The sequence below is a fragment of the Bubalus bubalis genome, chromosome 17 (genome assembly GCF_019923935.1).
Source record: "Bubalus bubalis isolate 160015118507 breed Murrah chromosome 17, NDDB_SH_1, whole genome shotgun sequence".
Classification (NCBI taxonomy): domain Eukaryota; kingdom Metazoa; phylum Chordata; class Mammalia; order Artiodactyla; family Bovidae; genus Bubalus; species Bubalus bubalis.
In genome coordinates, this window is record NC_059173.1 from 70,516,909 (window position 1) to 70,529,279 (window position 12,371).

The 12,371-nt window shown below is 34.6% G+C and overlaps 1 protein-coding gene across 2 annotated transcripts in view; it reads right to left on the bottom strand.

The window, feature by feature from the left end:
- TLL1 (tolloid like 1) overlaps positions 1 to 12,371 on the bottom strand; it is a 324,523-nt gene that overhangs the window by 51,214 nt on the left and 260,938 nt on the right. For both annotated transcript variants that reach the window (XM_025268229.3, XM_025268228.3), the window contains 3 exons: positions 4,306 to 4,501; positions 2,436 to 2,561; positions 471 to 631 (listed from right to left, as the gene is read on the bottom strand). In XM_025268229.3, coding sequence (XP_025124014.3) covers positions 471 to 631; positions 2,436 to 2,561; positions 4,306 to 4,501 — 483 coding nt within the window. The remainder of the gene's footprint in view (positions 1 to 470; positions 632 to 2,435; positions 2,562 to 4,305; positions 4,502 to 12,371) is intronic.

The following is a 12,371-nucleotide window of genomic DNA, read 5'->3' on the forward strand; positions in this document are numbered from 1 at the left end:
ATATTCATAATGCAAAACTAGTTATATAATGAAAATATACCCATTTCCACTAGTGAAATATACCAGGTTCTTCCAAAAAGGAATTTTTGCTATGATTCAACAAGTGAATTTTGGTTTGTTTTTCTAGAAAAGTCTATGTGACATGACCCTAATGTTTTAATAGTACTTCAGAAAACCAGGAAAATGCTGGGGAGTAATTTTCAATCTCCTAAAGACAGTCTAAATCATCCAGTGCCAACAGGAATTATAAGCAGTTGCAGAAATGAGAAATAGAGCAAAGAAAGACTAGAGTATCTATACTATCATACTTGTTTCTTGTCTTCTTCTCTCCCTCTTTCCTGCCTCCCTGCTTCCTTCCCTCCCTCCTTCCATTCCTTCTTTCTTTCCTTTTTCCTTTCTTTTTTAGCTTTCCAGATCGCCACTGGGGATTCCTAAAACACTTTATAAAAACATATTTATTATTCACTTACTTCATTGCCTTCCAATTCAAAAAACTCAAACCTCACAGAAATTCTGTACTGTGTTGGTGCAACCACTTGCCATATACAGTGTTTGTTGGGAGGATACTCCTTGGGCCATCCTGGAGTGGTTATGGTGCCATTCAGCTTTGTAAGAAGTCCGCCACAAGCCGCTGGAAAGAAAGAAAAAGGAAAGTTTCTCCTAATAAATCTCTCCCCTTCTTAGCACCTTTCCACTAATAATTAAATATCTCAGCATTAAATTTCAACCATCTTCTGAATTTTTCAAAATCTAGAAAACTGCAGTCTTTAGTACAACAATTTGAATCATCTAATCCCATTTGTAAGTGTTATTTTGCAGGTTTGGAGCCAAGAAAGTGATTGCTGAACTACAAGAAAGTGATGGCTGAACTACAACATTTTAGGTCCTTTTAAAGTTGTCTGAGCAATATAAAGAAAACTGGGTGTCAGTTTTCTTATCTTTTTTTTTTAATATAAGTTTATTTATTTTAATTGGAAGTTAATTACTTTACAATATTGTATTGGTTTTGCCATACATCAACATGAATCCACCACAGGTATACACATGTTCCCCATCCTGAACCCCCCTCCCTCCTCCCTCCCTGTACCATCCCTCTGGGTCATCTCAGATATAATATCTATACCATATGATTGCTGTAAGAATTCATAAAAATATATATAAAGAACAATACAGCCTATTGTAGTAAGACCAAAATCAATTGCTTATTTCTCCAAACTCTTTCTTTTTTTTTTTTTTCCAAGACAAGAAACTCTTAGGAAGAATTAGTTGAGCTACAAGGCAAGGTAAACTATAGTAAATAGAGCATATTTGTTACTCCCAAAACTCCATTTAAACTGGTTTTATTTCCCTTTTGGGTGATCTATTTAAAAGAGGTACTACAAGGAGATCAAACCAGTCAATTATAAAGGAAATCAACCCTGAATATTTATTGGAAGGACTGATGCTGAAGCTGAAGTTCCAAATTTTGACCATCTGATGCGAAGAGCTGACTCATTGGAAAAGCCCCTGATGATGTGAAAAATTGAGGGCAAGAGGAGAAGAAGGTGACAGAATATGAGGTGGTTGGATGGCATCACTGACTCAATGGACATGAGTTTGAGCAAACTCCAGGAGATAGTGAAGGACAGGGAAGCCTGGTGTGTTGCAGTCCGTGGGGTTGCAAGGAGTCCGACATGACTGAGCAACTGAACAACAACAGCTATTTATATTACCTCTAATTCTTATTGATAGTGAGATTAGGAAAATTAGAGTATTTAAAAGCAAGTTAAGCGAAAGGAAGGACTTCCTTCACAGGTCCGTCGGTAAAGAATCTGCCTGCAATGCAGGAGACCCAGTTTCGATTCCTGGGTTGGGAAGATCCTCTGGAGAAGGAAATGGCGACCCATTCCAGTGTTCTCACTTGGAGAATCCTGTGGACAGAGGAGCCTGGTGGGTTACAGTCCATGGGATCACAAGAGTCAGACACGACACAGTGACTAAATCACCACCATCAGTGAAAGGAATGTATTATACACAGTTCCTAATTAATTCCTAAGGAGTTAAGAGTTAGCTAAAGTAATTGATATCTTTACTTGCCTTTGTGTATGTATGCATGTATATGTGTATCTGTGTTTGCATGTCAACTAGTATAAAGATTATCATATTTATACATATATTTTTAAAGCTACCTGTACTTTCAGGTTTACCATATTTGGCATATTTCTAAAGTGTAAAAATATTTATGTTAGGAGTCACAAAGAAATAGCCACATAACTTTCTTTTTATCTTGTATGCAATATCCTCTGTTTTAAAGATACCATATTTTCTTTGTAACTGTGTCTATTTTATTCTTGCTTAAGAGGGAGGCAGAAAGATAGAAAGAGAATGAGATTGCATGAGAGAAAGGGATGGGTAGGCTTTCAGGCAGGGAACACCATGTGCAAATCTAGCCCCACCTTCGCAGGTCCTTCTGTCGGGTCCCAGTTCATAGCCAGGCTCACAGGCGCACTGGTAGCTGCCCAGCGTGTTCAGACAGTGCTGCTCACAGCCACCACGGTCAGGCTTGGCACACTCATCTTCCTCTAGAAAAGTGGCAACAATTAGAGAACAGCTATTTTGTTTTTATATACTAATGTGCAAATTTTTTTTGAAAATGTGATGTTTAATAGTTTTGAATAAAACTGAAACAATTGATTTCTTCAACAAAATAACAGGAAACATTTGCAAGCCTTTGATGGATGACATATAAGAATCCATGTCACTGCAACCTAAAAATTATGTGAGAATCAGAAGGACTGTGCCAACTGATGATCACCTTATCTCAGACACAGCATGTATTTTTTTCTGAATTTAAATTTAAAGGAGATTACTACGATGTAGAGATTTTTCAGAATGAAATAGAAAACTTACTGAAAGAACATGAATTCATCTGTTCATTTCATTGTACAGTTTGCTAGGTAGCCTGAAAAATGCTTTTAAGAAATAGCATTATTAATAAATAAATTATGGTGGCAAAAAATTAAAAAGGAAAAAAACTAAGAAAATTTCTAGACCTCTTTAAATTAAAACATTCAGTATTTTTTATATAGTGATGTTGATTCAGAAAATACATAATTCCATATTTTATAAACATTAATTATTTTAATTGTATGTGGTAACATAAAAAATATACAAAATAGACATGTGAAACATATATATTATTTAAAAAAAAACATGTGTGACAAGGTACTTCATAATCTCACTCTTTAGGAATAACCTACTCTGAATTAAGAAAAGAGTAAAAAATATTCTCTGGAGAAACTGTGTATCATCCAACACTAAGCATTTTGATAACCAAATACAAACATCACATGACAGACTCTTATAGTATGTTTCTTCTACTATAAAATATAACATGTGGGGAAGATTTAAAGTATGTAAATGAATATTTTAATGAATACTTTGGATACATATACCCTAAGTGCCAAGGTTCTCTGCGTTTCAATTCAAATGGTGAATAATACCCAGGGGAAATCAATTTGCTCTTCAAATAAGAAAAATGTCTAGATATTCTTCACACTTTGACATACACAACTGAATTCATCACTTATTCTTTAAAAGGTATCACAGAAGAAATTTATTTTCTCTATTAAAAAAAAATTTATTCTACAATAACACAGTTAACCTAAATGTCTTTAAATTTTCAAGAAGCAAATCTGATACCATTATTTACACTCAAACAGCTTTCTTTTTACCCTACAAATATACATCATGCATAGAACATGAAAATAAAATAAAATGTGATTATACAATTCAAAATAAAAGATAATTAGTAATAATTCTTTGTCAAAAAGACATTTTAAGGGATCAGAATATTCTACTAAGGAGGCCATACATTATTGGTAATGTGGTAGAATGCTGCTCCCTAACGGATGGCATAGAAGTGCTGCCACCTGGGAATAAATTGATGAAATATACATCAGTAATCCCCTTCTGGTTATAAACTTTTTGGTGATTATATTGCAAATATTTCCTCTTATCTGAATATCCCTTTCTGGATTTTGCTATTTTGACTGTTTCCTAAAAAAGAGATGATAGAAAATCCTAATGGACTTCCTGTCCTGTGCTACAAATCTCCAGATTGCAGTTTTCTTTATTTTTTAAACCAGTAAACTTTTCCATCAAAAACCATAAAAATATTGATATATTTACGAAGACTGCATACTTCACCCTTCAATATTACATTACTCTATTTCTTCCCTGCCTCAAAGCTAAATACATTTACTACATAATACTATATTTCTTGTTGACAAAGTGAAGCTTACATTTTAAATGCTTCTAAATTACCTTTAAAAAAATTGGCAGCAAATCCTGCCTTGTTCACGGTTCCATCAGAAACAAACTTCATCCACAAGGTATTGGAGGTAGATCTGATATCTTCAGGTTTATCATAACCACAAAAACGTCCTATCAAAGGACTACTTTCATTGGTTCCATCTCGAACTTCTAGGTAGTCATAGGCACAATTGTCATGTCTTTCAATCTGTAATAGTAAAAATATGTGATCTATCTCATTAATAGACAAAACAATTTCTATAAAAAGAGCATTATGTATTCTCAGTGCCATGGTACTAACATAGCCATATAACAAATTATTTACACAAAAGAGAGCATTTCTGATGAATTGTGCATGGTAATATCACACTGTCCATGAATAAAGGGTGTATTAATCTGGTAAAGACAGAGAGAGAAAATATCTATGAAAAAGTGCATCCACATGAATTAGGATCATAGAAGTTAGCTGCCTTTTAAAATGGAATAAAAACACAAGTAGTAATTCTTTGGAAAACAGAATTTTAAAAATCCAGATTTAAAATTATCATTAGAAATCTGGGCTAGATATCCTATAAGGAATGAATAATTTGTTCTGAAACATAACCAATAATTATAATAATTGCTCATAGCTGATCAACAAAACCATTATTTTATCAATATGTTGCATAGTTTCAGGTTATACATAACTTTCTGAAGGAAAATCTGATAATATGAGATTACAATTCTTCTTAGTCTATGAATCCTTTATCCATAGTTCGCATAGCTGTGAGTGAGATGACTCCATGATGGAACTAGCGCTAACTGCCCTCTCAGAGTCACAGGGCTTGCTAAATGAGCCCTTTTACCCCAAATCTTTCCTTGCAACCTGTGCATCCTGGATGAGCTTAATCTCTTTCCTAAACAACTAAAAGCAAATATTAGCTCAGACTATTGGTCTATAAGAGGCTCCCCAGGTGGCTCAGTATTAAAGAATCCCCCTGCCAAAGAAGGAGATGCAGGTTCAGTTAATAGGTAGGGAAGATCCCCAGGAGAAGGAAATGTCAACCCACTCCAGTATTCTCGCCTGGGACAACCACGAACAGAGGAGCCTGGTGGACTACAGACCATGGGGTCACAAAGAGTCAGACACAACTTAGTGACTAAACAGCAGCACCTCCAGCAGCAGTAGCATTGGCCTTTATAAAGGAGTGACGTTTGTTTTAGCCCTAAAATACTAAAAAAATCTACAAATTGTTTTATAAATTATAAGACAATTTTTAAATAAATTCTTGCTTTTATATTTTTTTTATAAAAAATGACTAACCCTAAAATCTTAGTAGAGTCAACTACTTATTAAGTATTTGAAGCTGGAAAGCACAGTCTTCTACAATTAATAAACCATGAAAAGTATCACATCTTTTCAACCATCATTCAACATATATTTCACTAATTTATGGAATTCTCCTATCACAAAACAAATGTCAGGTAACATGTTCATTCCATGAACTACAATCTGTATGCATGAAACTGGTGGTAGAGTTGGTTGAAGAAGCCATTTCCTGATTTGTCAATACATTAGCAATGATAGTCTTCACATTAGGAAGTATGAAGACAAACAAGAAAATATATTTTGAAGAGGATTTGGTTAGAACTAAGTACTGCATTTGCTGCTGTCCTTTTCCCAATCACAAATCAGGATCATTCATTTCTCCATTGAATGTTCACCACCTGGGTCTACGCTGGGCATCTTCTCACTCAGTGTGCATAGTGGGCTTAGTACCCTTCTCACTGCTCAGCATGCATCATTTGTCAAAGTAACAGAGCCTTGCACTCCTGGAAACTATCCTGGCACGTAGAGAGCAAAGGAACAATAAACAAGGTAAATCATAATCATAAAATGTTAGAAAGTAATATATTCTATAGAAAAACACGAAGTGAAAGAAGACAGGAAGCAGGAAAAGTGGGGGTGGGGTGAGTGAAAGTTGTGATTTTAAATTATACTATCAGTAGGAGCTCACTAGGATTCATAATTCCGGATTTTTCCCTAAAATGTACTCTCTTTGTGTGTGGAATTATGGGAAAGAATTGGAAAGTATTTAACGTTAAAAATGTCTCACGAGTTGCCAGTCCAGGTTCGATGCACGATACTAGATGCTTAGGGCTGGTGCACTGGGACGACCCAGAGGGATGGAATGGGGAGGGAGGAGGGAGGAGGGTTCAGGATGGGGAACACATGTATACCTGTGGCGGATTCATTTTGATATTTGGCAAAACTAATACAGTTATGTAAGTTTAAAAATAAAATAAAATTAAAAAAAATAAAAGAAGACAAATATCTGGAAAAAAAAAGAATAAAAAAATAGTAAGAGCTTTAAAAAAAAAAAGTCTCACTTTTAAAGCATACCTCTGTGACAATAGCTATTAAATAGGAAGGTGAGGGAGAGCTAGGAGTTGCACGAGGAGTGAATTAGTCACCGGGGTGACAAGGCTATCTGACCAGGTAGGACACATCTTCTTCTCTCAGTCTTTAACACACTCTCTTCAAAATCAGAATTCTCTATAAATATGAGGACATTTCCAGATGGCCAAAGGCTATTCTTTGGCTAAGGGGACATATAAAATAATATCTGAAACTCTTAAGGTATACAGCTTGATAGAAGAATAAGTGAAACTGAGCAATAACAAAACTGTAGGGAAAATAACCAAAGTCTCAGCAAGCCAACCTATCTTTACCTGCTTGAGCAACACAGAATGAACTTCTTGCAACTCATGAATCATGTTGGAAGTGGAGGAAAAGGTTATATCAGAAGAGGAAAGGGAGTGAGAACACACAGTGAAGAAAGAAGCTGCCTGCCAGAGAAGGTCAATTAATAGAAAAAAATCACATTTTTCATATTAGAAGTCATACCAGAGGTAAAAAAAAAAAAAAAAAAGAAGGCTAATTTAAAAGGCTTTGGGCTTTTAAATACAGTATGAAGAAAATGAGATAGACAATATTGATAACAAATTACACTTCATCAATGATTACAAAGAAACAGGATAATGCATATTTCCCTGTATATAAAACTCACTTTGTTCTTTTAACAGTTACACAAAAGTTCTCTTTAAATTTACAGCATATTCACTAATTATACTTAGCAAAAATTTTAAATATTTTATATGATGTGAAGTGAAATTGCTCAGTCCTGTCTGACTCTTTGCGATCCCGTGGATTGTAGCCTACCAGGTTCCTCCATCCATGGAATTTTCCAGGCAAGAGTACTGGAGTGGGTTGCCACTTCTCCAGGGGATCTTCCCAACCCTGGTCTCCTACATTGCAGGCAGACTCTTTACCATCTGAGCCACCAGAAAAGTCCATTTTTTATATGATACACAAAGTGTAAATATCTCATGGGTAAAATGTATAAAAATGATCAATTTTAAGATTGATTCTACCAGTACTTATTTATGAATTACATGTTACTTACATATCAAGTATCATGCACTTGGTATCTTGGGTTAAACAACAGAAAATAAACTATAGTCTCACATAGCCAATGCCACAGTTGTTGACCCAGATAGCTCACCTGTGACCTCCATGATTCCTGTTTACATATTTTTCTAAGTTAATTACATAAATCCTAATGCAATATCAGCACAATAAATCTGCTCTATTGGTGTTAATTACAATTAATATCTCTTTAGCTATATCTGCATAGCAGTAATGATGGTGAGCACAAATAAGAGTTTGAGTTATTTCATTTATGTTATTTGTGTGACAGTTTTAGAGAATGATGGTGGTAGTTTAGTCACTAAATTGTGTCCTGACTCTTGTGACCCTGTGTACTGTAGCCCTCCAGGCTCCTTTGTCCATGAGGCTCTCCAGGCAAGAACACTGGAACGGGTTGCCATTTCCTTCTCCAGTATAGAGAATAGATAGAAATAGATATGTTCAAAGCTAAAAAGTGGATAAGTTCCTTGATGTTACATTACATTAGGGATAATGGGGAAAAGAACAGCAAAGTCAATAATTCACAAAGACCAAAAAAGAAAAAATTTATTCTTGCTTTGAAGCATGGACATAGTTCACAGATCTGGAATGTGAATGCAATGTCACGTACAATTACACATGTAGCAAATGTGATGATGATACGGACCTATTACAGACTTTAAGGTAATCAGAGCACAAACCATATAGGAGTGTGGCAAGTTTATCTTAAAGTAAACAGACCTCATATGTACATATATATATAAAACAATAAAAGTGATATTAAGCTCTGAATATTTTTTTTAGGAAACTGACATATAAATGGTACTGGAAGTAGATCCAGTACACAAAGAAGGAAAAACAAGTACAAAGCTTAGGCAGAAGAGATGGATATTACATTTCATTATTAAGTGGAGGGTCCATGTCTTTACTGGTATGTTAGAGAAGAAGCATTGAAAAGCTAAGTTCTTTTATTTAGCAAGATCTGAAATCAACTAAATATAATTTAAAGTAGCCAGCCTCTCATTCTAACACTGCCAGCCAGTACAGAGCTCTGTGGTCAGTGATGCAGAGCACTAAGACTGAAGGAATTGCTAACCCTGGAGCAAGATATCAGGCCCAGGCTGCAGGGCCATTCACACACTGTGCTTTCATTTTATAATCAAATTTCCAAATAAATGTGACATTCCAAAAACATCTACTGCAATATCTAGTTATTTGTAAAAACCTCTGAAACGTCCAAATTTCCTAGGGAATAGTTTTGGTGAAAGCTTTCCCATACTCCTTGAAAAATTGAAAATAAAATTACCATATGATTCATCAATTCCACTTTGAGGTATACATTTGGAAAACTGAAAGCAGGGTCTTGGAGAGATATTTGTGCATCCATGTTAATAGCAGCATTATCCATAATAGCCAAGGGGTGAACACAATCCAAGTATCCATCAGAGGATGAATGGAAAAGCAAACTGTGGACTATACATACAATGGGGTATTAGCCTTAAAAAGGAAGGAAATCCTTTCATGTGCTATGGCATAGATGAACCTTGAGGATATTACAGTTAGTGAAATTTAAAAAGTCACACAAAATTCAAATACTGTATGATTTCACTTACACGAGGTACCTAGAGTAGTCAAATTCACAGAGACATAAAGCAACAGTGATTGCCCTGGTCTGGGGGGAGCATGGATGTGGAATTGTTGCTTGCTGGGTAAACAGCTGCAGTTTTGCAGCATGAAAAGAGTTCTAGAGGTTGATTACACAATGTGAATATACTTAACACTACTGTGAGTACATATGTTATATCTATTTTACCGTAATAAGTCTTCAGTGAGTGGTAGGACATAATTTCAAAATATAATTAATACTATAACTACATAAATGATTAAACTTTTATAGTTAATATAACTTAAAATTCTATACACTTGGAACAATTTTAAGTCATTAATGTTGCTTTAGGGGAAGATATTAAAGAAAAGTATGACTAACAAAAACAATCAAGATTAGCATGTGTTATTAAAAATAATTTTAATAATGTGAAAAATATAGCAAAGTCATGATAAAGCTATAACAAAAGGAATTTTAAATAAAAAAGAAAAGTGCTTAATAGGATGGTTATTTGAAAATGTACTGTCATGTTTAATATTTTATTAATTAATATTATTTTTATTAGTACTTCTCCAGGGGATCTTCCTGACCAACACTGAAGGATTGAACCTGGGCCCCCTGCATTGTAGGTAGATTCTTTACCACCTGAACCATCAGAGAATCCCTTATTATTACTATTTGTACTATTAAGTACTATTAGTACTTAATGAATATTGTCAACTAAAAATTGTCACTTGCTATTGGCAGTTGCCATCTACCTCTACAAGGATTAAATCATATGCTTCTGCAGCTTCTTATTTTCAATACTCCCTGAAAGGAGTTCAGGGTGGAGAGTAGAAACAAGTTACTCTGTACTTGAGGTGGGGGTAGGATGGTGGAGAACTAGCAAAGACAGGTCTTCAAATAGATGTTTTCAGGAACTGATTTTACAAGCCCAATTCTGGCATCTCCCCATATCTAGAAAAGCACTAAAATCCTTCATGATGATGACTATTGCTTCTTACTAGCAAAAGCTTCATGAGACTAGTAGAAACCTTTTGGAAAATTGTGTGCTTGATTGCATGCATTCTCCCTTCACCAAAATAACATCTATGCTGACCTTTCCCCCTTGACTCTTTGGAGCAGTCTCTCAGAGTCTGCAGTCCTAATTTTGCCCCCAATAAAACTAACTCACAACTCTCACACTGTGCATATTTAAGTAGACAATTTTGATACTAGAGTGGAGAAAAAACAAACATGATTAAATATGTGGAAATCAAAACCATAAGGTGTGGTTAGGTTTAATTTCATATGATTCAGGTTTTTCAATGCTGCCATTTGATTTTTTTTCTTCATGACACAATATTTTTTAACTCACTCATAAATGTAGTAAAGATTCATTGAAAATCTATAATGGCCAGATAATAAATATACACTTGATAGTATATAAACAGTGATGAACAAACAGACATGTCCCTGACTGATAGGCATTTATTGACTAAATAATACAAATGTACAAATGACAATAGCTATGAAGGGAAAGAATTTAATGCTATGAGAGAATATATATGCTTCATTTTGCTAGCAAGACAAAATGGGTGCGTGAGTGCCAGGCCATGGAACTGCACTGTTAATCACAGCGCTACTAATTGAGATTTGTGTGACATTGGGCAGGTTTATTTAATCTAATCTTTCAGAATAGACTGATAGCCTAAAGTATTCAATAAAATTATGGAGAGGTACTTAATTCTCTTTTATAGTTATTAACCAAAACAATGGTTAGGGAAGGCTATTATCTACTCCAGTATTCTGGCCTGGAGAATCCCAGGGACTGCCTAGGCCATAGGGTTGCAAAGAGTCAGACATGACTAAAAGACTTTCACTTTCACTTTCACCAATACATTAATGTATTATTAGCCAAATATCCAAAGAAATAGTGCACGGCAAGCATAAAAATGTTAACTAATTAAGATCTCCTTGTCTTGGCTTCCTAGTTCACTCACAAAGATGAACCTACTTAATTTAAACTAATATAAAATATTTAAAGGAATTAAAGGATTACCTTTAACTGAGTAATTCATAAAATACAGTTGACCCTTGAACAATGTAGGAGTTAGGGGTGTCAGCCTAGTGCAGTTGAAAAACTGGAAAGGCAATCTCTGCCTCAAAAATAAAGGAAATGATAAATGACACGTTGAAGAGAAAGAGGCTGAAACAGTTTGGAGATATTAGCCATTTATACCCTAGCTTTTTGACTTTATATATTGTGATCTCTAATCAAACACAAATTGCATATAAATCGATAACTGTAGTTCAGACCTGTGTTGTTCAGGGTCAACTGTGCCAAGATTGAAAAAAACAAAAAAAACAAAAAAAACAACTTTTGTATGTGGTTTAGACAGTTGCTAGTAAAGATGAGGAAAACTATTATGCACTATGGTTTTCAGAAGCAAGGTATAACCAAATCAGAATGTATAGAAAAACTGACAAGTGCCTCAAGTGTCATCCCACGTAAATAAATGTATGTAGGGATTTTAATTAAACATAAGTAAGCTCTGGATTTGTTTCATTTACTTTCTTCTTTATTGACCTTTCTTTGAAGTTGTATTATAGCCTCCTCAACTTTTTCTCTTATGTATTTCTGCATACTGAAAGTGCTCAAGTGAAATAGTAGTATCGACCCTGCTTTACCAACACTACTGTTGAAAAGAAGACATGTTCTTCAAAATGATTTTAGACACTATTTACATTCATGTACAAATTCATTTCAGTACTGGTCTTAGGATCAATGTATTAGTAACTACTAGAGAAGAAAATTATCCCAAAGGGTATGATTATAGATATATTAAGACTCTTATTACCACCCATATAGCATCCTTTTCTGCTCAAACATACCTGAAATTCATTAACAAAAGCACTTGTTCAGATTTCTTTCTGTACTTACAATTAAAATCTAAGTAGCATTAGTAAAGGTGAATATTCATGACATAAATTCACAGAAAGGCATAAATAATGAACAGTCAGAAAGTTCTTTATAGTACATTT